Genomic DNA, 26,390 nt, shown 5'->3' on the forward strand with positions numbered 1-26,390 from the left:
GTGTGACGGAAAGTCGCATGAGGCAAGAGCAAACAAACTTATATGGAAGCAGCGATTCTTCCAGAAGTCCTTTCCCATTGCGTTATGCCCGCTAAGCCTGCTCTCATTTTGCACCCTCCCCTACGAAATTGATATTGGGCGAATAAAGCCCTCAACCGTGTCAAGCTGAAGCCCTCAAGTAAGAGAGTCAACGCAAATGCTCACATTTCTTGGTTCAGTTATACCAATATTATATGAATATCGGAAACATGGATAAAGTCGGATCCAAACAAACTGTGACCGGTCTTGTTAGTCGTCTGCTTCTCGTCAATTCGGTGTTGGCCGAACAGAACTCGTGCCAACGAAGCCCAGTGAGGGCCGGGTTGTTACTAGTTGAACAAACTGTCTCTGAATCAAGAATCTTTTCGCCTGATCTTGAGATGAGTGCTTCTCCCACCAGACGGCTACTTCGACGCGGGAAGGTGCCTACCTGCACGCATTTTCAGCGTAGACAGCCTCAAGCGCGGGTGGAGGAGATCTTGGGATAGATACCTCGTGTCTGCTAAGGAGTTTTCAGCTGGAAGGATCAACATCGGACAAAGAGGAGAGCGCATTGTATTGATTCCCTATCAGGTGTTCCATTAGTGGCAAATCCTCGAAACTCGACCGTAATAGTCTGATCAGGAAGTCGCGATGGTTCAAAGCCATCCCTTTATTTCCGCTAGAGCTCTGCCGACCTTCACCCTTGACGCTGTCCCACCTAAAGCTCAGCTCCCCACCGCCGCGATTAGATAAGATAGAGACCCCTGCCGAGCGGTGGAAATCAATCGCCACCAAGGGAATCGGAACGCTTAATTAGCGTCCCTTTCTCGTGATGGTTCCTTTCTAATTGCAAGAGAGTTGCGTTGTAGTACCTCCCTTACCTACCTATAGCATAGGCAGCCCGATCCCCAAACCTCCAAACGCCACCACACCTAGATGTCTTGATCGACAGCACACTCTACACGACATTTGTCATTCGTGCCGTCACCCCCTCTGGTCTTGTGCGAAGCTCAAAACGTCGCCATTCCCACCTAGCCCCTCCAACCCTTACAAACGATTCTCACCATCTCGATAATTCACCCTAGAGCTAGGCACACTCACTCCGCCGAAACCACAACGCCGAAACCACAACACCGCAACCATGGCGGATGAAGACAAACCCCAGACTCTCAAATCTGTCTTCACCTCGGCCGAAAAGAAGCGTTTCACCCTCGAAAACTCGTACGAGGCCTCGTCGCCGAACTACCTTGACGACCTTCGCAACGCCATCTCCGAGTACGAGACCTGCCTCGACCTCATCTCCCGCGCCGCCCTCTTCTCCCCTAACGAGTCGCTCGAGGACCTCTCCACCTCATCCCTACCGTATCTCCTTATCACCGCCCACCTTGCCGACTTGCATCAGAAGCTTCCCTCGCGCCGTCCCATCGAGCGCCGCGTCGCCCTCGAGCGCGCACGTGAGTCTTACGAGACCTTCCTCGGGTTCCTTGACTCCTACGACCTCCTGTCTGCTCAGCAAAAGATACTTTACGAACGCTACACCGATGAGCCCCTCGCCTTTTCGACCCTCGGCACCAACGACGCGGCTAAGCGCCGCGACGTGAAAATTGCAAACTTCAAATCGGAGCGCGCCCTCCGCGAGCGACTGGACACGCTGCGCCGGAACCCGCGGTACCAGAACGAAGATGGTGACGACGAGGTTGTCCGCGAACTACACCTAGCCCACCTAGCGTATGCGGCACACATGGCCTTTCAAGGCTTGGAGGGCATCAACCGCGAGCTCGAGGTCCTGGCTCAGGCCACCGTGCCCCTGATGCCGTCCCCGACGTCCGTGGAGGAGGATGAGCGACGCCGCGCGGTCGAACGTAGTTCCGACGGCTACGTCGAGCGTCTCGAGGCACCGCGCCGGCTACAAAGCTTGTTTGGTCAGCGGGGAGGCCCGATACTGTCCAAGGATGGCAAGCCACTACAGCCTTTCACCCTCGTCGGTAACCGGGGGCAGATGGCTGCGGACGTGTTCCGGCCGGGCCACAACCTGCCGACGATGAGCATCGATGAGTACCTCGAAGTGGAGCGTGAGCGGGGGGGTATCATAGAGGGAGGCGGCGAGGCAAGCTGGCACCGACCGGAACCGGATGAAGACGACTTTGACAAGGCCGATGAGGAGACGATGAAGGCGAGAGCCTGGGATGAGTTTGTCGAGGCAAACCCTAAGGGTTCGGGAAACACGTTGAACAGGGGTTGAGCGAAGAGCGGTATATTGGGCAATGGGATGGAGTACATAATGGCAGGATTTGACGAATAGAAACCGAACAATGGGAGGAGGATACCACGAGACAATGACATGGGGTGCGCATTCTGGTCGGAGGGGTGGGGTTCACGGTACTCCTGCATTCAAATTTAGCACGGTGAACGGGTAAACGTGTTTGCAATGTTGTCTCTTCTCATTTGTGCAAATCTACTTGCTGGTGCCATTGAGGTTAGTCCTCCATTTGTGCCACCAGCTGTTCCCAACGATCGGTCTTCCAACCACAAATTATCGACCTCCCAAAACGCCCAACAGACAAGAAGAAATAAACCATCAACCTCGTGCTGTTGTTCTATTCAAATCATTACCATATCATAGTCTTCTTCAGGATGAGAACCGGATGAAACGTTCGTGATCGAGGGTGTAGTTGAGGACCGCTGGCCCCCAGACGCAAGCAAGACCGGGGCACCGACGCTGCTGACGACATGTTCATGGGTACCATCTCGCAAGCGGCTATCCTCAGGGCTCGTCTCCATCATGACCCCGTCCATGTCATCATCGTCGTCAGTCTCGAGGTTGACGCTAGTACCGATATCCGAGTGCTCGGTTGTCTCTTCTTCAAGGACCATAATGCCGGTCGTTTGGGCCATGGCCTGGCAATCCACAGGAACGGCAGATCTGGCGTTGCCGTAGTCTGAGTCTTCATCTGTGAACGATTCCGTGTAGATCGACTTTTCGTCAACCACCACTTTGTTGTGATTGAAAACGGTCGAAATTCCATCCTGGACGTCGACACTGCCAGGGCCAATGGTGCTTCCCCCTCCCAAGCGAAGCTGTCGCAGCACGCTGTTCACTGAGCCTGCCGTACTGGATGTTTCCGAAGGAATTGTTGCGCCGGTGTGGTAGATCGGACCCGGCCCCACTGGTCCATAATCAGCAGGTGGCAGAGAATCCTCAAAGACACCACCGGTGCCGTCGTCGTCGCCGCCAGCCCAGAGTGGCAGGAACTTGAATTCGTCTTGGTGAAGAGTAAGCAATAGGTGCGGCGTCATCTTCATTTTGATCTCAAAGTCGACACGAGCGTATTCGTGGGAAAGGGGCTCGAGGAAAGCGCGGAGCGGAGTTTCCAAGGCCTGGAGGTCGAATACGTGCTTCGCGGCGTCAGTCTCCAAAAGGGAAATGGAACCTGGGTCAATGGCAGCGGTGACATCCTGCGGCAGGTCCAAAAGGGCTTCCCAAGCAGGGTCCGTTGCCAAGTCGGGACGGGATTTCAAGATCTCGATGAGGAGAACCCAGAGGTCAGTAGCCAGACGGGAGAAACTGGGCTGCAAGCAGCTCGAGGGAAAGATTCTGGCAAAACCAAGCCACTTATTGGCGACAGCCTTGTACATGAACGAGCACAGAGCTTTCTGCACGTTATTCAGTTGCTTGTGCACGACATCAAGACGGTTGAAATGCCGCACATCAATGTAAGTGGCGAGTTGGTTATCGGCGCCAGTCAGATGATTGGCGTCGAGAGGCTTCTCGAGCAAGATACACACCACATGTTCCTTCCACGCGGCTTTCAACGAATCAGCAAGGATGAGCGCAGTCTTCTTGGCCCTCTGGAACATCGGGTCGTCGGGGCAGCTAGAGAGCATGCCAATAATGTTCCGTAGCCGAAGCCATTCGGCAAGTTGCAGGTCATCAAAGATTGTCTCGCTGACCAGTTGGTTGACTGAACGCGACACACGCTCGACCATGGCCCGGGCCGCGTGCTGTATGATGTTGTTCAGATCGTCGCCGGGGTCGTGACGCTTGCGTCCAAATACGGTGTATGCCGCTGCCTTGGGTGTGCCGTTGGGTTCAGCGGCCTCCTCGAGGGCAAGTTCGTTGACCAAGATGCGGAAGGCCGAGCGTGTAACATCGGCCAACTTCAAGGCCACCCCAATCTGGAGGCTCTCCTCAGGCAATACTTCAAGGAACATGGTGTTGTTGGGGCTCATGAACCAATGGAGAAAGGGACCGCGCTGGAAGTGGTGTCAATACGGACGTTTCACCATGATGGAAAGGGGGGGTAGTGAGGGCACTCACCACCACGCTCGTGCAGTCTAGAATTTTGGCCACTGCCACCAATGTCCATACACTTGGTGCCGAATCAAGGAAGACACACTTGTCTGAGATAAGATACATGAGACGAAGGATATTGACGCGGTGGCGGACAGGGCAGTAGTCGGGGATCTGTCGGTAGGCTGGAACCGGGTCGGCGGCGAAGTCGCCCTTGGACTTCTTCACTAGTACCTTGGCTGCCAAATCCATTGTCGGCGTGGGTGCTTGCTGTTTGGGTCTACCAGTCTGGGACGTGGCCTCGCGGAGACTCTGCAAATTGGCCATCCCAGTAGCCCGGTCCATATCAGAGTCTCTGTCCTGGTTTTGATCGCGCTTGGGTTCATTTGCCGAAATATTTTCAAGGGCCACGTCGACTTCCCCGTACTTTTTCGACTCTCGGTTCTTCCAGCAAGAGCAGACATCGTCGTGGCCAGATACAGCATTGCTGTCGACGCCGTGCTTACTAGTGGCAGTCCACCAGGTGATAATACCTGGGGTCAGCGAAACCTCGGTCATCTGGAAGACGAGTTCGTCACCCTCTGTGGGAGGTGTAAGGTCCAAGACGTACTTGACGCCATCGGGAAGACTTTTGACAAGCTTTCGTCGACGCCGAATACGGAACTGGTACGTGGGATTCAGCATCTCCGCAAACTTGGAGGAGCCAGTACCCAGAAGTCTTTCGGAGTGCATACGAAACTGGACAGAGTTCCAAGCGTAGCAGAAACAGTCGGCTCTCTCTGATAGCTGCGTATGTGGAGGGAAGTCGACGAATACCAGGGTGTCTCCTTCGTGGAGTTCGTTTTTGATGTCGTGGAGGATGAATTGGAAAAAGCGACGACGCTCGATGGGCTTCATGTCTTGACGGTAGTGTTGTTGTATTCTGTACCAGAAGGGTTTGTCATGTGGCGAAGGATTAGCGACATTGGTGTTGTTCCCAGCTACCGGTGCCAAAAAAGCGTAGCCATCGGCAGGCTCATCCCCCAAAGGCTGGCTGCACCGGTCCTGGGCCGCGGGCCGAGATACTATGTCCTCTTGCTCTGAGTCCATGATTCCGATGATACTCTATGGGGTCATATGCAGCCGGTTGTGAGGTGATGGTACGGGAAATTAAAAAGCTTGACCCTTATAGAGATGGAAATCGGCGCAGCGGTTGTGATGAATGGGCGATGGGAGATGGGCGACGAAGGCGTAAGCAATCAATGGAGCAAGGCTTGTCGGACACCTAGAGCGATCTGGGTAGAGGAATAAGCAATCGGAAGCAATCACGAGGCAGATCGAACCTCGCAGTCAGACATCCCAGCCAAGTTGGGAGTTGGGTACAGAATACTGACCATATGTAGTGGTGATCGAAGTGATAAACCGTAGCGTAGCCTTACTAGGCAGCAGGTTTCGGAAAATCAGATGTCAATTAGGAATAATCCAAACCCCACCATAAGCTCGCGCGTCGACCGCCTGGAGTCGCTGTCCAAGGGATCTCGAGATGTCGGGAAAGCGGAAATGAGAGAGGTAGGTCGTCTTGTCGCCGGCCTAACTGCGCGATCGATCCTCGAGTAAGGCAAAGCAAGGAATGTCGAAGTGCATGAAGACGTGGCGAGCAATGATGACAGGAGGAGGAGGGTGTGAGGCTTGGATGGAGGGGAAAGTAGGTAGCTTGGCTGAGCCGACATGAGACCCGCGTAGTTGTAAGGCGAAGGCAAATGGCCTTTGACCTTCTACCAACCTACTTACATTTGTGCAAGGCGCCCCATGGAGGCAGACGCCCAACCAGCAAATAGGTACTAACAACACGGGAGCACGGGAATGCAATTAATTGGAAGACAAGGTGCAAGGCATCCTGCAGCTAGCCATCCGCTTTGAGGAGCTGCCGGGTCTTTCGTCCACGGATGCTACAGCTTGGTCGTCACTCACTGTACTCATTGTTTGCCCCTAAAGCTGGAGCTATTTGGACTCATTAGTCTAACCCAGCCCCAGTCTGGATTGGCGAGCTGTGTTTTTGCAGGAAAACCAATATCTTTTGTTGGCAACCTTGATGTAAGCCTGAGATATACTTCTTGAGTATTATGAAGTGAACTAAAAGGGAGCTTGAACACCAAGTGCTATTCATAACGCATTCATCTTGACTACAAACAAAACCCCCAGAAAACATGTACATGTGTTCAGTTCCTGAAGAATACCTATTTGTGAATAGGTTGGGGCCCCAGAGGACGTGACTATGGCTAGGTAGCGAAGGTAGATCTTGGCCAGAAACGGACTGGTTTTCTGACATTGAGATGATTGGGTTGTAGCATTAGTTCCAGACCTGCCAATCAGTAGATAGGTCAAGCGCCAAGACCTTATGACAGACAGATCACGAAAAGAAACCTGGCTGCAAATGGAGACTGCTGGAAAAGAGCAAAGCAGCGTTGTATGATAACCGTCTATCTGGCAAACCATGCGACCATTCAAAGGCTTCTTCCAAGGGGTAACCACTGCTGCCTGCCTGCCTGCCTGCCCACCCATGCGTTAAGCAACTAGTGGATCGGCGGGTACCATAGGCTCGCAGCGGCATGTCTCGGCCCCGTCCCGATCGGCTTTTATGGAGACGTATTCGGACAGACCCACACGCGTTTCCCGGGCCGCCTTCAAGTGAGTGCAGAGCTTTTCGACCGCCATGGGGCGTGTACATTTTGATAAGTGCTCATTGAACCCTAGTGGAATTGATAATACACTAGAGAAGACGTTTTTTTGGCTCCACGGTCTTGCATCAAGCGGCACTAGACGTCTATAAACAAGCCCTGTTAGTACAGCACAGTGTGCTTAGACATTAGGTACAGTGAAGAGTCACCTCGCAAGGCAAGATGTTTGTGAATAATGAAGATTTAGAAAATTTCTGGTAGGAAACAACGACTGCTCTTGAGACCCCAACGTGACATCTCACAATCTGCATTGCATCTCACCTTGACACACACATACATGTTACAGCTCAGATGAATACAGGCGATCTGTTGGTTTCATTTACCCTTCTTCATTATCGAGTGTACTGCCAGCCAGAAGGCTGGGCTTCATTTAGCCTCCAAAACATCGACATACCTTGGAAACTGGATGTCTTCCGCTGAATTCTGGTCCAAATGTGTAATGGTCTTCGGGCCGCGTTGAGAAGATGTTAGCTGCCAATCGTGCCAGGTGTATGCCAGGTACGACACGTGGTTCTCCCACACCCGGTTGGTGTTTGGAGCACAAGCGGCACAACTTCGTTTGGTTTTTTATGATTACTGGCACTGATACAGAGTGCACTGACAAGTGAAACTCCTCCACTCCAGAGAAGTGGCAGAACAAGAGTGAGGCAATTGCACACGGTCTTCTGCATGAATGTGATGGTGGCCAGAGAAGGCGGCCCCCGACACCATCCCCGCACCGGTTGACACTGGTGGAGGCATCAGCACCGGTATCCGGTGCCTGTCCCACTTGCAGTCCGTTGCACCAAAATCAGAGTTCTAACAAAGAGCTTCCAGCACCCGGGTCTGCTCTGCCTCGGAACATATCTCAGCTATTGGGCGACCACGAAGAGGAAGCTTGTTCAGGTCTGACTTAACCGATCTCGACTACCAGGTGTACGATTGAGGAGCTTACGAGAAAACCTTGTCATGCCAGCATCTTCGAAGCACAGCTTTCGTTGCTACGGCCACTCGGAATGTTTTCACAGAATAATCTACATTCATGATCTACACTTAAAACTCACATGAACACCGCATCATGTATTATTCTCATTCACGGAGATCATTCTTACTAGGTTGTGTTAAACACGTAGGAAATACATTGATACTCACAAGCCCATCGTTGTGAGTTCCCAGTGCATCTTTCCATGTACAACACTTACAGCTTCTGCCCCGCATGTCCCCGGACGAGCTCCCCCAACCTTGGTTCTTATCATACCCTTATCGTCCCCTTCCGCCCTGTCAGCTGAAACCTCACCCAACTCTAACCAACATTCCACGCCTCATCGCTACATGGACGGGAGGGACTTTCCAGGCCTCCTCACCTCCAGTACACCTGCATACACCCGCATAGTGTGCATCTGCGCCTACCTAAGTACCATAGGTAGCTTGTCGTTCCAGTTATCGAAAGCTCAACCACATCCTTCTCTGCCCTCTCAGCAGGGGATGTACATCCGAGGTCCCCTGTCCCTATCCCTCCGCAAGTGCCCCGCCTGCGTCCTCACCCCCTCGATGAATGCATCGCATGCATGCGCGGCATCCTGAACCATCCCCAGTCCTGTTCATCATCAGCACATAGGCCCGCCCACCCACCGAAGCAAATACCAACACGAAGCCTCCAACAAAGGCCTTATGATGTAGACGCGCAAAGAAATAGAGGCTCTCCCTTTCCCTTTTCTCGGCGGGACCAACACCGCTAATCACCACCCCGAGCGATCCTCACACCACTCGACAGCAACTCTCCACTTCCCCGCACGGCACGCCCATCCCGTAGCCATGTCGCGTGCCCCCGTCCCCCCAACCCGCCAAGTCCAACGACACCGGGGGAACACATTAGCTCTGGACCGCGTCACCATGCCCGCATTACACACCGCATAACTCTCACTGTTACACACACACACACAATTGCAGACCCTCCGCTGCCATCGTCTTCTTGGAAATCCTTGCCCCGGCAATTGTTCGCTCCCGATCCATGTCGACGTTTCGCCGAGACCAGGGTTCTCTCTCGCTAACCGAGTCACCTCGTAGTTCATCTTCCACTCCCGGTGATCATGTTAGTAACGGCTGCCGTAAGGGTGCCATGTCGAGCCCAGGTCTGGTTTTCAGATAATGACATGAAATCGTCCGATCCGAGCTGCCACCAACACCCTAGCCTGTACGAGACAGAAAACCAAGAGACCTCTTCCCCGTCCGTTCCCCAACAAAAACACAAGGTGTTTGCCCCTCCTCCACACGCACCCACGTATGCCGCCGCCCCCGATGATCTGAGGAGGGGGGAGCTAGGACTGCTACGGAACGCACCAAAGACGTCGAGAGTCTACTTAACTGAACCCCTTTCCCCTCTTTCAGCTACATTCTTATTGCTGCTTCTTCCGCCGGCTCCTCTGTTCATATCATAGGATACTGTCAAATTGCCATATCTCCCCTAAACAGAAACCCATCGTTCCCACAACATCCACCATGCAGCCAAAGCCAACCATGGCCGCCGCGCCCCAGATCCGCCCCGCCATGTACGCTTGTGTTCCTCCTTCCCTTTCCTTACTTCCCCCGTTCTTCTTCGTATGAACAGCTCGCAATGCCCGAAGGCCCCGATCACTGACCCCGTCACAGCCGCCACCGCGGCCTCCTCTTCGCAACGGCCGCCGTCGCCGCCCTCGCCGTCAGCTTCCGGTACACTGCCGCCTCGAGGCGGACGAACGAGCAGAACCAGCGCTCCAGCAACCCCCATTATGTGAGCGTCGATCGGAGTGGAGGCGGCATTTAGTATGGCGTCACGTACCACTCATGGACTTCGAAGCAAAGAATGATAAAAAAAGACAAAAAACGCCGAACTTTACCGGCGTGGAACGTGGGGGAGGTGAATGCCAGGACGAGACACCTTGCATCTATCACCAATCACTCATTGTTGGCCTATGACTCCCCCCCGTCCTCCTCCGAGAGGGAGCTCCACATATAACCAACTGGGTACGGGACACGAATGGTTCGGTATAGTACGTACGACATAATGATTTACATGGCGCGGGTGAATTGCGAAGCGGACCCGCAGACCGATTGGAAAACGCGTTCATCCGGGAATCTGAACAGAATTATTCTTATGTATGAATACAGGAGACTTGGAGGATCTGCAGGGGATGGCAACTACAGATCAATCCAGACAGTTTTCTTTGGCCGACTGTACAACCAAGTGTCATTACTCCCATCCACATGTCCAAATGCAAACCGCGGCCAGCTCACGATGCATATGTTGGCATGCTTCAAACCCACCAAAACTAACCACAAACAACGGAAAACCAAACACTCCCAGAGATGAAGTCCAGGCCCAAACGCCCCCATGATGCGATGCGGTGAACCACATAAACATGACCGAGGTATAGCGCGCCAGAAAATGCTTAGCAAATCGTCACGTTTCTCCCCTTTTACATCGAGCTTCGTTTCGTCGGCGCCATGTTCTCACTGTCGGACTCGTCGCCCGATGAGTGCGCCGGCTCTTTGCCCTTGCCCCTAGCCCTCTCCGACTTGGGGTCCAGCAAGCTCTTGCGACTCACTGGCCGCTTGCCTGTGGTCCTTCTTACCATCTTGGGTTTCTCACCGCCGCTGTCTTTCTGCCGTGTAGCTTCTGGACTCGCCAGGGCCGCCAGCTTTTGCAACTCTTCGCCTGACGAGTTACGCCGCGTGGTGGGGGCAGTCGAGTTCGACGTGGTCTTGAGCCCGCGTAACTCCCTGGCAACGTCTGCAAAGCTTTCTTCCAGAGTCTTCATCCGTGCGAGGACGAGCTTGCTCATCCGGTTGCTGTCCCCGGAATCCGCGCCCCGTCCCGCTCCTCCCAGTCGCGCATCCTTCATCAAAGCCATAGCCATCTGCGTTTGGAAGCTCGAAGGCATGCCCCCGGTCGGATCATCAGGTACGATATTATCCGACAAGACACTCAAATCAACCGAAGACAACCGCCTGAGAGCATTGGGGCGCAGCCGCTGGTCGATGCCAGTGAGAGCCGCGCGATTCGGCGCCGTCTGTACTGCATCTCGAGGTGGCAAGATGGGTCTGGGTCTTGTGTTGGTCACATAGGTCTGCCGGCGTGGGGAGCGGTGGCCACTAGTCGTAGCCGGTTCAACCACCACAGGGCGACCGTTCTGCATACGCGCACGGGTGGGCGGCGGGTCAGGTGAATGAGAGGACGAGCTAGCCGGCCGTCGCAGCTCCTGTGGTGCGTACAGGATGGTGTTGGTCGACATCGTTCGGCTATGAGGCATGCGACGTGCAGAGCGAGGAGTGGCCGACACGGACGGCCTTCCGCTGGAGCCCAATGATGAAGATGTCGTGGGCGGGGCAAACCGTTTCGTTGTCGGCGTCGAGTTGAAATAGTCGTCAATTGAGGTCTGGTGGATGACTGGGCCCCGACGACTGTCACCCGCGTTCGTCGCGATGTCCTCCTCTTCTTCCTCATCATTTGTGACAAGCTCATCATCGCCGTCTGCGTCCGTCTGTTGGTTCTCCTCCTCCTTGGCTTGGGTGGCCGCGGCTATTCCCCGGAAGAAAGAGCCGATGGCAGGCTGGGAGATGAGATCGGCTGGATCGCTAGCCGCTGATCTGACATCTGATATCTGACGAGACCGTTGCGTCCTAAGCTCTCTCGATAGGCTCAGTCTCCTATGCCAATCCGGCCGAATACTCTGGCTGCCGTCCAGCGTCGGCCACTGCGAAAGATGGGGGGAGGCGCTGACTTCGTCGTTCCGATCCATCCAGTTTCGAACCGCGTGTTGGGTCTTCTTTCTCTCATTCCGCCGCTGATTGCGCAACGTAGCGAAACCAGGGCCCCGCCGAAAGACCTCCTCGAGGGCATGATCCTTCTGGTACCCAGTGAGCGATTCTTCGCGAACCCGGATGTTGGGGCTGAACAGGGCAGATCGACTCGCCGGGTCTGCGAAGGAGATCGTTCGATCCCGCCCATGGTGATGGTTTTCGACCAGATCCGTGGGTTCGTACATGGAGGGAGCGAGCCAGTACTTTTCGTACAGGAAAATGAATAACAAAAGAGGAAAGTGCGTGGCCTTGATGATGGTCCTGTTCAACTTCACAAATTGTCTCAGAGGCATGCAGTATCGCAGTGGCATGAGGAGCCACGCGAAAATGTTGCCTGGTGCGACGTATGAAAACAAGGCATCGTTCTTGACCATGGAGATTGTGTTGATAGCGAAGAGAAACCTAGTACCGTGAGCAGAACATTCACCAGACGAATGACGGGTTTGCTTACTGGTGCTCCTCCCTCGCGTTGGAGGCAATCTTCATGAAAGAGTTTGTCAAGACCGTGATGAGAATGGTGCTACGATTGTTAGCAAAGACAACTGCTTGAGGGGACGGGGCAGACTTACACGACAACGAAGTGACAGATGATCAAGAAAAAGGCCATAAGACCCCTCTCAAGCCAGTTGTATCCTGGCCATACCTCCCAAGCAGCTGGAGTAAAGCCCATCAAGATCTGGAAGATTCTAAAGGCAATATCGGCCGCGTCATTGTTGCTGTCAGCAAGGGTGAAGAAGACGAAGAAGCCACTGCATGAGATGAGGATCAGGATGCAGACAGCTGCGAGGTCAACCGCCATCAAGCGGAAAGCAATCAACAGCTGGGAGAAGTACTGGTAGTGGTCCAGCACACTGAATATACGGGGCAGCAGCAGGATGGCATTCGCCGCAAGAACATCGTAGGCAGAGTCATTCCAGTGCTTGGCATCCACGAGGAATACCCCGTAGACGCGCATGAAGTAGTAGACAATCAACAAGAGCAGGATCCCCAGATCAAAGGCGTTCCAGAAGCTCATGATGTAAAGCGAGAAACCCTGTTCGTTAAACCCGACCAGCTCATCCAGCATGAACCCGGCACTCCAAAACCAAAAGATCAGTTCCAGCGAGCTAATGCGGGCTGAACGTTGAGCGAGGACGGCAAGGAACAGGCCGATAAGGACGAGAAGTGACAGCGTCGACAGGAAGAACCTGTAGCGCGGCACACGGAGGCGTGACAGCTTGAATAAAGACGCTTGCCGAGGGTCATAAAGAATGACACTCCGTCTCCCAGGTATCGACTGCTGCTGGCCCTCCTTCTGGTTGTGAGCGCCCAGCAGCGGCGTTCTAGCATCGGGCTTGGTACCGGTGGGCGAAGCTGGAGGCTCGCGGTGCAAACTATCTGCGGACGAGTAAAAGCTGATGGCTCCGTTCCAGATAGCCTCCAGCTGTTGTACGACCAAAGGATGAGCCAAAAAGTGCTTAGCGGAGGCACGAATAGCTACTTCGAGTGTAGAGGTTCGTGCCGCGGTGAGGCGTGCCTTGTTTCTCGGGTCCGCCTTGGGGGCGTTCGCAGGCTGAGCGCCCGGAAGCCCCTGGAGCGGGTAAAAGTCGTACGAAAGGGCGTCGATGAGCTGGCGGGTGTTGTATTCCTTGAGGAGCTTGAGGGCGAGGAGCTCGCAGACCAGAGCCCTCGTGTAGCTAATTCCAGCGTTGCCTGGGTACATCTGGCCCTCCTTGTTGAACTGGAGGCAGTTCGCCATGAGACAATACAGGGTGGCGCGGTTAAATTGCTGAGTCCTGATCTGTTGCTGCATGGGCTTGACTAGAAACTGGGACACTTGGGGAGAGCGTATTTGGTCCCATGTTAATGTCGTTTCGGTTCGGGTCTGGATGATGATACGAATTGCATGGGTTATGCTGTATATGGGCAGGGAGTCTGGAGGATCACGGTCAGCTTCTAGGTCCAGATTCATGGGCGCAGCCGTACGAGGTCAGCGGGTTGTGCGTACCGAGGTACGTCTCCGAGAAAAGAGGGAGAACGGGCATGGAACGGTGGGCATGGTCCTCGTCCTCGATGTTTTCGGGGTCGTCCCCGGAGTGGCCTATGCCATCGTGTTCCTCGTCCTCGTCCTCGTCGTCTTCGTCGTCTTCTCCCTCAGTAAAGTCGCCTGATGCGCGTCTCGGGGGTTCGCCGACATAGTGGCGATAGGCCGGGCCAGGGGAAGGCGATTGCCTTTCGTGCAAGCGCTCGACGCGTCGGCTGCGATTGCTCTGCTTAGGTCGCAGCAGAGAGGAAAACATTGTCCAGGCGGAATAAGAGATGCAACCCGCCTCCTGATACTATCGCGTCTCACGGCGCCATAGAGGACCGGCAAGACCAAGCTGAGAGGGGGTGAAGTGGATCGTGGGTATTCGAGTTCACGCAGGAGTTGTTTCGAGTTTGTCGTGGTAGCGAGATGGATGAAAAAGACAATGAGATTCGCGAAGCAACGCCCGGCCAAGGAGAGGCGGGGAGGGCAAAGTTGAGAAAGACAGAGAGAGAGAGAGAGAGAGAGAGAGAGTAAGCGAGGTCGGGGACAGGATGGGTTGGCGAACAGTAATAGAAAGAACCAAACGGGTAGGTAGGTAGGCAGGCGGGTGTAGGGTTCCCCGTGGTCGAGACGAAGAAATCGATGCAACGTTTTGTGGGGAAGCCGGTCAAGGTCTTTGTTTGGGCCGGGAAGAATTCAGTAATGTTGAAAAGGGAAAAGGGGAGAAAGGATGGTGATACAAGGAGGAGAGAAGCAAAAGAGGGGGACTACTGCATAGTGAAGTGTTAGGAAGAGACCACGACAAGCAACAGGCGCGTGGAGCGCAGATCAAGATTTGACATAGACGATGCAGGTTTTTAGCGTAGCCGGACAAGTATAGTGCTAAAAGGAAGGCGATGGGTACTGCATGAGGCAATCGACGCCGGTAGGGTGACGGGAAGGCAAGGTAAGGCAAGGCAAGGCAAGGCAAAGGTGGGCAAAGCAAGACATGATGAGACGGGTCTGGATCAGACCAGGCAGGGCAAGGCCAGGCCAAGGACCGGGGAGCAATGGATTTCGATACCGTATGTATGCTACTACTTCATGTATGTCATGTATTAATGGGTGAAAAATGCACGTATGTGATGCACCTCAGGGTCCCGCGTCCCGTGACGACTGCATTGAGAAAGATGACCTGCGATAAGGAGACGGCCTCGCCCTCACCCCCCATTACGACTCAAGAGGCGGATAGGTGGATGAGGAAGGGAGTGAGCGATACCATGCGCGCCTCCACACGGTTTGGAAACGGGCAGGGAAACGCGCCGCGCCACTGGAGCCAAGTGGAGTCTTTTGGTATCGCGAAAATGTCATAAACTCGACATGCAAGGACTTGCGAGGAAGAAGAAGATGAAGAAATGAAAAAAAAAAAAAAAAAAAAAAAAAAAAAGGGCCATGTAAGCAAGCAGTGCAACCAAACTCTGCTGCGCATGGCGGCGTGCATCCAAGATCCAACGTTGCCCAGGCCCTGCGTCGAGATTCTAATGGGCTAGCGCAAGATCCCTGGTGGGTGGCAGTGAGGGAGACTCGGAGTTGGTCTCTAAAAAGTGGGCCCCAGCCACCGCAAAAGCCGCCGCCGACACGCTGCCACTGGCTGACCCAGTCAGTGCTGCAGCCACTCGGCCTGGGGCCTCTCCGTTCTGCGAAATGACACAATAAAAAAAAGGCCCGGGGGAGCTCCATGTTTGTGTCGCCATTGTTTGTTACCCTAGGAGCCGATCCATCTTTTGCGGCTAGATTCCTGGACCATGAGGAGGACCGAGTAGTGTACGCAAACCGACAAAGTCTGACCCCACTGCAATGGACCAGTTCTGCTCGCAACCGCAGACAGAAGAATGGCCAAGAGATAACGACAACACCGAGAGAGACGCATGGCGACCAAAGGCTACCCAAGCCCGTCGTCGGTCGATGTTCTGCAAAGGAACGCACATGGACGACAAGACCTAGGTCGAGACCAACGACATCAGACGAAAAACGGGCGAGACATGTCAAACCGCATGACCCCCTCCCCGCCCCCTGAAAGGATGGGAGGGGAGGGGAGGGGAGACAAAAGTGATTCGAGGACGGACATGAAGGGGCCGTCATCACTGTCAGACATTGCCAAATAGACGAGACAGACGACCGATGACCGACGACAGACAGACACACAGCAGTAGACAGACAAACGGACTACACAGACAGTTGAATGCGGCTTCGTGTCGCGAGCCCCTAGACAGACTGTCAGTAGATAGGGCGAGCGGCCATGTAAAGAGGCAAATGAACGCCAGCAGCCCCGACAGCCCCTACCGCCCCCTCCCGCCAGCCAATGCCTGCGTCAAATTCAATTCAACGCATGGGCAGCTGAGCTGCACCCGCGGACGCACCTTCTCAGTCACTTGACATCATTTGTTGGCCTGGCCCTTTTCGCCCTGTGTCGATTGTCTGTCCATGTTTCTCTCCTCTGTCCTTATCCGTCACGAAGAAACCCTCCCTCTTACGCTGCACTCTTGGCCCAAGTAAGACACACGGGGCCGAGGCGGTTGAGCCAACCAGTGTTCCAGCAGAAGCTCTCGCGAGAGACAGAAACGAAGTCATTAGTCGGTTAGTAGTCAAGCTTGAGCAGGGGGCAGAGACATGAATGTCCCGCCCACAGTGAATGTTCCCCCCCATCCTCTCCTGCTCCTGCTTGACCGACCCCCACATCATACACCAACCATTAAGCCCATCCGCTTCCCTGATTGGCCTGCGAGAGCCGTCACCGCCCATTGGCATCCCACTCACACGGGGGACCGCTGCGACCCGCTAGCCTTCTGGCTGGCATCGCTCCCACACCATCGTCGTCGTCTGCTCCTCCAGTTCCCTTCCATCCCGCCGTCAGAAAACGAAGAGGGTGCTGTTTCTGGCCTGCGCTCTGTTTTGGTTCCCCAACAACGAACGTGCCGATCCGGTTCAGACACTTACCCTGTTGCTGTGTTGCGCATTCGTTACTGGCATTTCCATGTCGTTAGGGGGGGACGCGGCGATGGGCATCGCGCCAAGTTGGTATGGTCCTCCCCCGTGTGCGTGTTTAATCAAACAATGCAGGGAATCGAAGCAGACGCCCGTCATATTCAGGTTACATCGCGAGACACCATGACCATCGGCGATTTACGTCGATGCGGATCTCACTGAGCAGGGTACAGAATATAGATGGCCGAGTCTAGTGGCCTACCCACCAGCCCATGCCGGACATCATGAACTATGCGTCCCGCAGCGGCAGGAAATTTCGCAAATTCCCTTCATCCCACAAGCCTCACGAGTCAAGTCCTGCGCACACCTCGACGCGTCGTTGCTCTAGGTTTACCAGATACCACGGAGTACTGCGTCGGCTGTCAAGGAAGTAGTAGTCCCGTAGGGCAAGAAAAAAAAAAATCATTTGTGACTGACAAGCTCCAAACCAGAGAGAGGCGCCTGCGGTGTTTGGATGTTGGCTGCTGCAACTCATCTCGACTGAGCTTCAGCCCACATCGTATCGTGTGGAATGTCATCTTCTCGTCACTTGACTTGACTTGCAACCCAAGCTGCTGCCACACTGGCCTTCATTCTCCGTTGCCCGAGTAAAATGTCTCATTCATGATTCCAGACAAGTGGTGTAAGACACGGGTAGGCTGGCACGTGCGAGCATACATACCCTTCATCCAGCTACATTGCTTCCAGGACCTTATTTCAAGGTGCCGAGAGTTTCTGCAGGGCTGGCGTCTGACCGAGGGCCGTTGCCATCGAACTGGTAACGACGTGAGAATGTTCGTACAGAGAAACTCGTATCCGCTGTGAATGAAACCAATGACCAGAAGCAAGAAAAAAAAGGATTACAGATCAAAGACAAACAAGAGGAAGAAAAATAACGAGAAACACTCGCCAGAAATGGGAAGCCGACCAAATCTTTAAGCTGAAAGAAGCCTTGGAAGGGGAAACAAACAATAAGCGAAGCGCGCCACGGCATTCCATTGCCTATCAACATTAGAATTATGACTTGGCTTGTCGTTGCCCCAGCTTCTCGTGCCCCAAAACGATAGGAATGCCCCACTGAGATTGTTTGGCCCGGCATCGGCGAAGATGACATTATCAAGTTGGTCGGTGAGGCCCAGGTCAGCATTCTGCTGTCATCAAAACATCTACGCGTGGATTCTCGGGCCTGCAAGTCGCTATCAACAAACGATTCCGACCCGACTTGATATCAAGGGAGCAGATGAAAAACGATAATAAACCCATCCATGGTGGTGAAGATATGGCCCCAGAAGCCCTAACACCACAAACACTGCATCAAATTCAAATCTTACTTTTCGGCCAAAACAGAAGCATTGGCAACCAACCCACCTCCATTCCTGACCACGACCGTGACTCGGCCGTCTGAGCCATCGGAGCCATCGATTCACGTTCGGTCCACTCGTCACCCGCCATCGATCGTGGCAGGCCAGCCACTGGCGAAAGGGAAGAGAGAGAAGAGAAAAGGCGCCCCCCATCATCTCTCTTCAATCTTCGACTGGCACTGTGACTGGACTAAGCTTCTGGGAAGAAATTTCTGCAGGGACAGGACGAACAAAATTCTGCAGGCTCAGCCATCTGGGCCACAGGGCGACGCGGGGCTCCTGGTTAATCCCCCCGCCTGTGGCTAGAAGCGGCAATGTCACAAAACTTTCTGCCCCCCATTCTGCCCACTCTATAGATGGCACTAGATCTGTTGTGTCTCACCGCCTGCGACTTCGGTGAGGCAAGCGCCCTATTTTCACTGTTGCAGATCTGTGCCAACGTAGCCGGCTCTCCACCTGTCAGGGATGCTGCCTGCATAATTGGTCAATCGACTTCAGGTGCCTTTAACCAAAGGGAGGAACAGTGGACGGCATGGAGGGGGACCAGACGAATTTTTTTTTTCTCTGAGTAAGGTAAAACTCCAAGACCCTGCCGAATTGCTCTTCCTCTCCTCCTTCTCTCTTTTTCCTCTTTTCCTCCTCCGACCATGGTTGTCTAGAATCTCACATAACTTCCCGAAGATCTATCGTGGCAGATGATCGCTGGGAAGCTCCCAAACCTATCTACGAGACTCTTCTGACGAGCTCGCCCGCAGCCGCTTTTCTCCAGCCCTTCTCTTATTTCGTTGCTGCTTGACTCTCCTCGCCCCTCCCCGCTTCGAGAGTTCCTTCAACCCGTCGTTTGCCCCGCATCACCCTCACAAACGACAATGGCGGCCGCCATCTACCCCCCGGCTGCGGCCCGCATCGTCGGCTCCGACGACGAGGGCCTCATGGCTCTCGAGCTGCCGGATGGCTCCGTTTATCAGGGCTACAGCTTCGGTGCTCAGAAGAGCATCGCCGGAGAGCTCGTCTTCCAGACCGGAATGGTGGGGTATCCGGAGTCGGTGACAGACCCCTCTTACCGCGGCCAGATTCTCGTCATCACCTTCCCTCTGGTCGGTAACTACGGCGTGCCTTCGCGCGAGACTGTCGACGAGCTCCTGGGCGACCTGCCCGCCCACTTCGAGTCCTCGCAGATCCACATCGCTGGCCTCGTCGCCCACTCGTACTCGGGCGAGGACTACTCCCACTTCTTGGCCGAGTCCTCCCTCGGCACCTGGCTCAAGGAGCAGGGCGTCCCCGCCATCTACGGCGTCGACACCAGAGCGCTCACCAAGCGTCTGAGATCTCAGGGCAGCACCCTCGGTCGCCTGTTGCTGCAGAAGAAGACCCTGACCAATGGCACCGCCAACGGTCACGTCAACGGTGTCCACTCCTTCTCCATCGATGACTTTCAGTCAGTAGACTGGGTGAATCCCAATGAGAAGAACCTCGTAGCTGAGGGTGAGTCTTGCCGACCTTCCCTGGCCCGTCCTATGCTCATTCCTGTTGTGCTCCAGTGTCGATCAAAGCCCCCAAGCTGTACAAGCCTCCCTCAAGTGTCGCCGTAAAGAAGCACCCGTCCGGCAGGCCCATCCGTGTGCTGTGCCTGGATGTTGGTATGAAGTACAACCAGCTAAGATGCTTCCTGAAGCGTGGTGTTGAGGTCCTGGTCTGCCCCTGGGACCACGACCTTGTGAAGCAGGCCGGCGACGAGTACGATGGCCTCTTCCTCTCCAACGGCCCCGGTGACCCGGCTATGCTGGAGACTACCGTCAAGAACATCCAGGCTGCCATGGACAAGACCAAGACCCCGGTCTTCGGTATCTGCTTGGGCCACCAGCTCCTCGCCCGCGCCTCAGGAGCCAAGACCGAAAAGATGAAGTTTGGCAACAGAGGTCACAACATCCCATGCACGAGCATGATCTCCGGAAAGTGCCACATTACTTCGCAGAACCATGGTTTCGCCGTCGACTCCAAGTCTCTGACCGCCGACTGGAGGGAGCTCTTCGTCAACGCCAACGATGGAAGCAACGAGGGCATTGCCCACCTGTCCAAGCCCTACTTCAGTGTGCAGTTCCACCCTGAGAGCACACCTGGACCTCGCGACACTGAGTACCTCTTTGATGTCTTCATCAGCACCATCGAGGACTGCGCCGCCGACCCCAAGAAGCTCAACGCCCCTGTCAGCTTCCCCGGTGGCACCATCGAGGAGAACGAGCGTCTGCACCCCCGTGTGCACCCCCGCAAGGTGCTCATCCTGGGAAGTGGTGGTCTCAGTATCGGGCAGGCTGGAGAGTTCGACTACTCCGGCTCTCAAGCAATCAAGGCACTGAAGGAGGAGGGCATCTACACCGTCCTTATCAACCCCAATATTGCCACCATCCAGACATCCAAGGGTCTTGCCGACAAGGTCTACTTTCTCCCAGTCAACGCCGAGTTCGTCCGCAAGGTCATTCAGTACGAGAAGCCTGACGCCATCTATGTCACTTTTGGTGGACAGACTGCTCTGCAAGTCGGTATCCAGCTGAAGGATGAGTTTGAGGAACTAGGCGTCAAGGTCCTGGGTACTCCCATTGATACCATCATCACCACCGAGGATCGCGAGCTCTTTGCCCGCAGCATGGAATCCATTGGCGAGAAGTGCGCCAAGTCTGCCTCAGCCAGCACCATTGACGAGGCCATGTCCTCCGTCAAGGACATTGGCTTCCCCGTCATCGTTCGAGCTGCCTATGCTCTCGGAGGTCTTGGCAGTGGTTTCGCCAACAACGAGGCCGAGCTGCTTGATCTCTGCAACAAGGCCTTTGCCGCCAGTCCTCAGGTGCTTATTGAGCGCAGCATGAAGGGCTGGAAGGAGATCGAGTATGAGGTTGTTCGTGATGCGCAGGACAACTGCATCACGGTGTGCAACATGGAGAACTTCGACCCTCTTGGTATTCACACCGGTGATTCCATCGTTGTTGCCCCCTCTCAAACTTTGTCTGACGAAGACTACAACATGCTCCGTACTACGGCCGTCAACGTCATCCGCCATTTGGGTGTTGTTGGAGAGTGCAACATCCAGTACGCCTTGAACCCCTTTTCTAGGGAGTACTGTATCATCGAGGTCAACGCGAGATTGTCGAGATCCTCTGCGCTTGCTTCCAAGGCCACTGGGTACCCCTTGGCGTTCATTGCTGCCAAGCTCGGTCTCGGCATCCCCCTCAAGGACATTGCCAATAGCGTCACCAAGTCGACCTGCGCCTGTTTTGAGCCCTCGCTCGACTACGTGGTCGTCAAGATGCCCCGTTGGGACCTGAAGAAGTTTACCCGTGTTTCCACTCAGCTAGGCTCTTCCATGAAGAGTGTTGGTGAAGTCATGAGCATCGGCAGAAGCTTCGAGGAAGCCATCCAGAAGGCCATTCGTGCCATCGATTTCCACAACCTCGGATTCAACGAGACCAAGGCTTTGATGTCCATTGATGACGAGCTCCAGACGCCCTCTGACCAGCGTCTGTTCGCCATTGCTAACGCCATGCACTCTGGCTACACTGTCGACAAGATCTGGGAGCTCACCAAGATTGACAAGTGGTTCCTCAACAAGCTTAAGGGCTTGAGCGACTTCGCCAAGACCATGACCGGCTACACCACCAGTGACATCTCCAAGTCCCCTGACATCCTTCTGCAGGCCAAGAGGCTTGGTTTCTCCGACCGTCAGCTCGCCAAGTTCTGGAGCTCCAACGAGATTGCCGTACGTACCCTGAGGCAAGAAGCAAACATCATGCCGTTTGTCAAGCAAATCGACACGGTTGCTGCCGAGTTCCCGGCCCACACCAACTACCTGTACCTCACTTATAACGCCACTGAGAGCGACGTGTCTTTCGAGGACAACGGCATCATGGTATTGGGCTCCGGTGTCTACCGTATTGGTTCCTCAGTCGAGTTCGACTGGTGTTCCGTCCGTGCCATTCGCACCCTGCGCCAGGACGGTTTCAAGACCATCATGGTCAATTACAACCCGGAGACCGTGAGCACTGATTACGACGAGGCCGACAAGCTTTATTTCGAGGTTATCAGTCTGGAGAGCATCCTCGACATCTACCAGCTGGAGAACGCTGCCGGTGTTCTCGGCGCCATGGGTGGACAGACGCCCAACAACATTGCCCTGCCGCTGCACCGCGCTGGCATCAAGATTCTCGGCACCTCGCCGGAGATGATTGACAACGCCGAGAACCGTTACAAGTTTTCTCGTATGCTGGATACCATTGGCGTCGACCAGCCTACATGGAAGGAGTTAACCAGTTTCGAGGAGGCCAAGAAGTTCTGCAATGCCGTTTCGTACCCTGTCTTGGTGCGACCTTCGTACGTCCTCTCGGGTGCTGCGATGAACACCGTCTACTCCGAGCAAGACCTCGAGAACTATCTCGCCCAGGCTGCCGAGGTTTCTCGCGAGCATCCTGTCGTCATCACCAAGTACATTGAGAACGCCAAGGAGATCGAGATGGACGCTGTCGCCAAGGACGGTGTTGTCATTGGCCATTTCATCTCCGAGCACGTTGAGAATGCTGGTGTCCACTCCGGTGACGCTACCCTTATCCTGCCTCCCCAGGACCTGGAGCCTGAGACGATCGCCAGAATCGAGGAGGCCACTCGCAAGATTGGCGCTGCGCTGAACGTCACCGGCCCTTTCAACATTCAGTTCATTGCTAAGGACAATGACATCAAGGTCATTGAGTGCAACGTTCGCGCATCCCGATCCTTCCCTTTCGTCTCCAAGGTTATGGGTGTCGACATGATCGAAATGGCCACCAAGGCCATCACCGGCCGGCCATTTGAGGCTTACCCCCCCACCACTATCGCTCCCAACTGCGTGGGTGTCAAGGTTCCACAGTTCAGTTTCTCACGTCTCTCCGGCGCCGACCCTGTCTTGGGTGTTGAGATGGCCTCCACCGGAGAGGTTGCTTGCTTCGGTGTTGACAAGTACGAGGCTTATCTCAAGGCACTGATGTCGACGGGCTTCAAGATCCCTAAGGCCAACATCCTCCTGTCCATCGGTTCCTACAAGGACAAGAAGGAGATGCTGCCCGCTATCGACAAGCTTGCTCGCCTTGGCTACAAGCTGTTCGCCACTGCGGGCACTGCCGACTTCCTCCAGGAGCACAACATCCCTGTTCAGTACCTGGAGGTTCTTGCCAACGAGCAAGAGGACCAGCGCTCCGAGTTCTCTCTGACGCAGCACTTGGCCAAGAACATGATCGATCTCTACATCAACTTGCCTTCCAACAACAAGTACCGACGCCCCGCCAACTACATGAGCAAGGGTTACCAAACGAGACGCATGGCCGTTGACTACCAGATTCCTCTCGTCACCAATGTCAAGAACGCCAAGATCCTTGTCGAGGCCATCGCCCGTCACTTCGGTCTTGAGATTGGCAGCCGCGACTTCCAGACCAGCCACCGCACCATCTCTCTGCCTGGCCTGATCAATGTTGCTACCTTCGTCCCCGGCATTGCCACTCCTGGCAGCAAGGATCTCCAGGCCGTGACCAAGGCTTCCATCTCCGCCGGCTTCAGCATGGTTCGCATTATGCCCGTCGGTGTCACTGGCTCCATCACGGATGCCATCAGCCTCAAGGTTGCTCAGCAGAGCAGCAAGCAAGGCGGATACTGCGATTTCAACTTCTCCGTCACTGCCACCTCTGACAACGCTGACCAGATCAGCCACGTCACTGGTGAGGTTGGATCTCTGTTCATCCCCTTCAACCATCTGTCTGGCAACATCAGCAAGGTCGCTGCTGTAACAACCCACTTCGACAAGTGGCCCACGCACAAGCCCATCGTCACCGACGCCAAGCTGACGGACCTGGCTTCCATCCTGCTCCTGGCCAGCCTACACAACCGGAGAATCCACGTCACCTCAGTCTCCACCAAGGACGACATTAAGCTCATTTCCCTCAGCAAGGCTAAGGGCTTGAAGGTGACCTGCGACGTGTCCATCTTCTCCCTCTACCTTTCGCAGAACGACTTCCCTGACTGTGCTCTCCTCCCCACGGAGGCCGACCAAGCTGCTCTTTGGGCTCACCTCAGCACGATCGACGTCTTCTCCATTGGCAGCTTGCCGTACCAGCTCGCTAGCTCATTGGGAAAGAACGCCGATCCCTCGGTTGGCATCGCTGACGCGCTGCCACTTCTGCTCACCTCCGTGACTGAGGGCAAACTAACGGTCGACGACATCAAGACTCGTCTCTATGACAACCCCAAGGAGATTTTCGAGCTGCATGAGCAGGTTGGAACCAGCGTCGAGGTTGAGATTGACCGTCCCTACGCCGTCCACAACACCAACGGCTGGTCTCCCTTCGCCGGCCGTACCATGCGTGGCTCCGTCCAGCGCGTGACCTTCCAGGACAAGACAGTCTGCCTGGATGGTGAGCTGCAGCCCCTGCCTGCCTTGGGCAAAGACATGTCGACCCACGGCGCCCTGCCGATGTCGCCCGCTATCAAGCCCCAGCTTCAGTCTCTCACGCACCCCGACAGCCCTCGCGACCGTCGCCCGTCGCTGTTCAACGCCACCAGACCCTCGAAGCTCCGCTCCGCCGATGGCTATCTGCCCAACAAGAGCATGAGTGGTTTCGATGACCTTGGCCTGCCCGCCCCTCTGCACCCGATTGTCGGTTCCAAGCTCCAGGACCTCCTGTCACAGCCTTCATCGTGGAAGCACCACAGCGTACTGTCGGTCAGCCAGTACACGCGCGCTGACCTTCACCACCTCTTCACCGTCGCCCAGCAGATGCGTCTTGGCGTTCAGCGTGAGGGTGTCTTAAACGTCCTTCGCGGCAGAGTCCTCTGCACCCTCTTCTACGAGCCGTCTACCCGCACCTCAGCCTCTTTCGACGCCGCTATGCAGAGACTCGGTGGCCGCACCGTGGCTATCGCTACCTCTCACTCTTCGGTCCAGAAGGGCGAGACTCTGCAGGACACTCTTCGCACTCTTGGCTGCTATGGTGACGCTGTTGTCCTCCGCCACCCTGACGAGAACAGCGTTGACATTGCTAAGAGATACGCTCCCGTCCCCGTCATCAACGGTGGCAACGGCAGCAAAGAGCACCCCACTCAGGCCTTTTTGGACCTTTTCACCATCCGCGAGGAGCTCGGAACCGTCCAGGGCCTGACCATCACCTTCGTCGGCGACCTGCTTTACGGCCGCCCCGTCCACTCGCTGATCTACCTCCTCCGTGACTACGGCGTGCAAGTGCAGCTGGTCTCTCCCAAGGGTCTCGCCCTGCCTGCCGATGTGCGCAAATTTTTGGTTGAGTCCGGACAGCTCCTGTGCGAGTCGGAGGAGCTCACTCCTGAGATTCTCAGCCGCAGTGACGTGCTCTACTGTACTCGCGTGCAGAAGGAAAGATTCCCGTCGGTGGAGGAGTACGAGAAGGTCAAGAACTCGTACCGCATCGACAACCGTACGCTCAAGTCCGCCAAGAGAGACATGTGCATCCTGCACCCTCTGCCCAGAAACGAGGAGATCGCTCCCGAGGTTGACACCGACCAGCGGGCGGCCTACTTCAGACAGGTAAGTCTTTCGTCCCCCTTTGGACATGAGCTGGTTTGCTAACAGGTTGCACAGATGAGATATGGTCTGTACTGCCGCATGGCGTTGCTTGCGCTGGTTATGGCACCATAGACATTTTTTTAAACGTTTTCCTATTTGAATGGGAACGGGGATATGAGAAAAAAGCACATTACAAAAAAGTTTGGAGCCCGTTTTGGTTTCGGGGTTTTTTGGTTTGCGGGGCTCCTCTGGTTTCGGGATTATAGTATAGAGACACAAAGTAGGAAGCAACTGTTCCTCAAATCCGGCGTATAAGACGCCTTCAGACGTCATGGCTCACGCCATCACGCGGTGTTTAGAGGGTTATGTTTGGGATTTATTTAGGATCAGTGCGTGTAGTGCGTTGCGTGCGTTTCTTGCGTACGTTACGTATCTTACGTATCTGAATGACGTTTACGATATGATACCCTCCCGTCGTATGTGCGGAATGAAACACGTTTGTTTGATCTGTTGCGTTCATCTGTGCCGTGTGTTGTGTATCTGTATGGGGGTGTGTTTGTTTCTGTGTTGTGTGTAGTCATCACCTCCCAAGACTAGTCCGATGGAAGGACGTACCCTCCCT

At 54.9% G+C, this 26,390-nt stretch overlaps 6 protein-coding genes across 6 annotated transcripts; 3 read left to right on the forward strand and 3 right to left on the reverse strand.

Annotated features, from left to right (window-relative positions):
* The first annotated feature begins 59 nt into the window (after positions 1 to 59).
* On the forward strand, positions 60 to 2,264 carry CDEST_08497 (Putative TAP46-like protein). The gene has a single exon (XM_062924656.1). The coding sequence runs from the start codon at positions 1,163 to 1,165 to the stop codon at positions 2,261 to 2,263; it is 1,101 nt and encodes a 366-aa protein (XP_062780707.1). The 5' UTR covers positions 60 to 1,162; the 3' UTR covers position 2,264.
* Position 2,265: 1 nt separating this feature from the next.
* CDEST_08498 (uncharacterized protein) lies at positions 2,266 to 5,967 on the reverse strand. Its single transcript, XM_062924657.1, has 3 exons — positions 5,686 to 5,967; positions 4,340 to 5,586; positions 2,266 to 4,275 (listed from the first exon to the last, which is right to left on the reverse strand). Exons 2-3 carry the CDS (start codon positions 5,399 to 5,401, stop codon positions 2,623 to 2,625), a joined length of 2,715 nt encoding a protein of 904 aa, XP_062780708.1. The 5' UTR covers positions 5,402 to 5,586; positions 5,686 to 5,967; the 3' UTR covers positions 2,266 to 2,622.
* A 2,928-nt stretch (positions 5,968 to 8,895) lies between these two features.
* On the reverse strand, positions 8,896 to 14,783 carry CDEST_08499 (uncharacterized protein). The gene is made up of 5 exons (XM_062924658.1): positions 13,835 to 14,783; positions 12,417 to 13,761; positions 12,299 to 12,367; positions 9,658 to 12,249; positions 8,896 to 9,557 (listed from the first exon to the last, which is right to left on the reverse strand). Exons 1-4 carry the CDS (start codon positions 14,124 to 14,126, stop codon positions 10,464 to 10,466), a joined length of 3,492 nt encoding a protein of 1,163 aa, XP_062780709.1. The 5' UTR covers positions 14,127 to 14,783; the 3' UTR covers positions 8,896 to 9,557; positions 9,658 to 10,463.
* CDEST_08500 (uncharacterized protein) lies at positions 9,437 to 9,830 on the forward strand. Its single transcript, XM_062924659.1, has 2 exons — positions 9,437 to 9,557; positions 9,658 to 9,830. Exons 1-2 carry the CDS (start codon positions 9,508 to 9,510, stop codon positions 9,809 to 9,811), a joined length of 204 nt encoding a protein of 67 aa, XP_062780710.1. The 5' UTR covers positions 9,437 to 9,507; the 3' UTR covers positions 9,812 to 9,830.
* A 3,187-nt stretch (positions 14,784 to 17,970) lies between the features above and the next one.
* CDEST_08501 (uncharacterized protein) lies at positions 17,971 to 18,385 on the reverse strand. The gene has a single exon (XM_062924660.1). It carries the CDS (start codon positions 18,373 to 18,375, stop codon positions 18,058 to 18,060), a length of 318 nt encoding a protein of 105 aa, XP_062780711.1. The 5' UTR covers positions 18,376 to 18,385; the 3' UTR covers positions 17,971 to 18,057.
* Positions 18,386 to 18,762: 377 nt separating this feature from the next.
* CDEST_08502 (Putative carbamoyl-phosphate synthase small subunit domain, aspartate/ornithine carbamoyltransferase) lies at positions 18,763 to 26,257 on the forward strand. Its single transcript, XM_062924661.1, has 3 exons — positions 18,763 to 19,704; positions 19,761 to 25,789; positions 25,844 to 26,257. The coding sequence occupies exons 1-3, from the start codon at positions 19,089 to 19,091 to the stop codon at positions 25,898 to 25,900; spliced, it is 6,702 nt and encodes a 2,233-aa protein (XP_062780712.1). The 5' UTR covers positions 18,763 to 19,088; the 3' UTR covers positions 25,901 to 26,257.
* The last annotated feature ends 133 nt before the right edge of the window (positions 26,258 to 26,390 follow it).

The sequence above is a fragment of the Colletotrichum destructivum genome, chromosome 5 (assembly GCF_034447905.1).
Source record: "Colletotrichum destructivum chromosome 5, complete sequence".
NCBI lineage: Eukaryota > Fungi > Ascomycota > Sordariomycetes > Glomerellales > Glomerellaceae > Colletotrichum > Colletotrichum destructivum.

What these genes read in the sequence shown, in the direction of transcription:
- CDEST_08497 (XM_062924656.1), top strand. Translation starts at nt 1,163, where the DNA reads ATGGCGGATGAAGACAAACCCCAGACTCTCAAATCTGTCTTCACCTCG.
- CDEST_08498 (XM_062924657.1), bottom strand. Translation starts at nt 5,401, where the DNA reads ATGGACTCAGAGCAAGAGGACATAGTATCTCGGCCCGCGGCCCAGGAC. An exon ending in TAGACTGCACGAGCGTGGTG is followed by an intron (nt 4,276 to 4,339) that starts GTGAGTGCCCTC and finishes CACCACTTCCAG; the next exon opens with CGCGGTCCCTTTCTCCATTG.
- CDEST_08500 (XM_062924659.1), top strand. Translation starts at nt 9,508, where the DNA reads ATGCAGCCAAAGCCAACCATGGCCGCCGCGCCCCAGATCCGCCCCGCC. An exon ending in CCCCAGATCCGCCCCGCCAT is followed by an intron (nt 9,558 to 9,657) that starts GTACGCTTGTGT and finishes ACCCCGTCACAG; the next exon opens with CCGCCACCGCGGCCTCCTCT.
- CDEST_08499 (XM_062924658.1), bottom strand. Translation starts at nt 14,126, where the DNA reads ATGTTTTCCTCTCTGCTGCGACCTAAGCAGAGCAATCGCAGCCGACGC. An exon ending in TTTCTCGGAGACGTACCTCG is followed by an intron (nt 13,762 to 13,834) that starts GTACGCACAACC and finishes GTGATCCTCCAG; the next exon opens with ACTCCCTGCCCATATACAGC. An exon ending in ATCTGTCACTTCGTTGTCGT is followed by an intron (nt 12,368 to 12,416) that starts GTAAGTCTGCCC and finishes TAACAATCGTAG; the next exon opens with CACCATTCTCATCACGGTCT.
- CDEST_08501 (XM_062924660.1), bottom strand. Translation starts at nt 18,375, where the DNA reads ATGATGGGGGGCGCCTTTTCTCTTCTCTCTCTTCCCTTTCGCCAGTGG.
- CDEST_08502 (XM_062924661.1), top strand. Translation starts at nt 19,089, where the DNA reads ATGGCGGCCGCCATCTACCCCCCGGCTGCGGCCCGCATCGTCGGCTCC. An exon ending in GAAGAACCTCGTAGCTGAGG is followed by an intron (nt 19,705 to 19,760) that starts GTGAGTCTTGCC and finishes GTTGTGCTCCAG; the next exon opens with TGTCGATCAAAGCCCCCAAG. An exon ending in GGGCGGCCTACTTCAGACAG is followed by an intron (nt 25,790 to 25,843) that starts GTAAGTCTTTCG and finishes CAGGTTGCACAG; the next exon opens with ATGAGATATGGTCTGTACTG.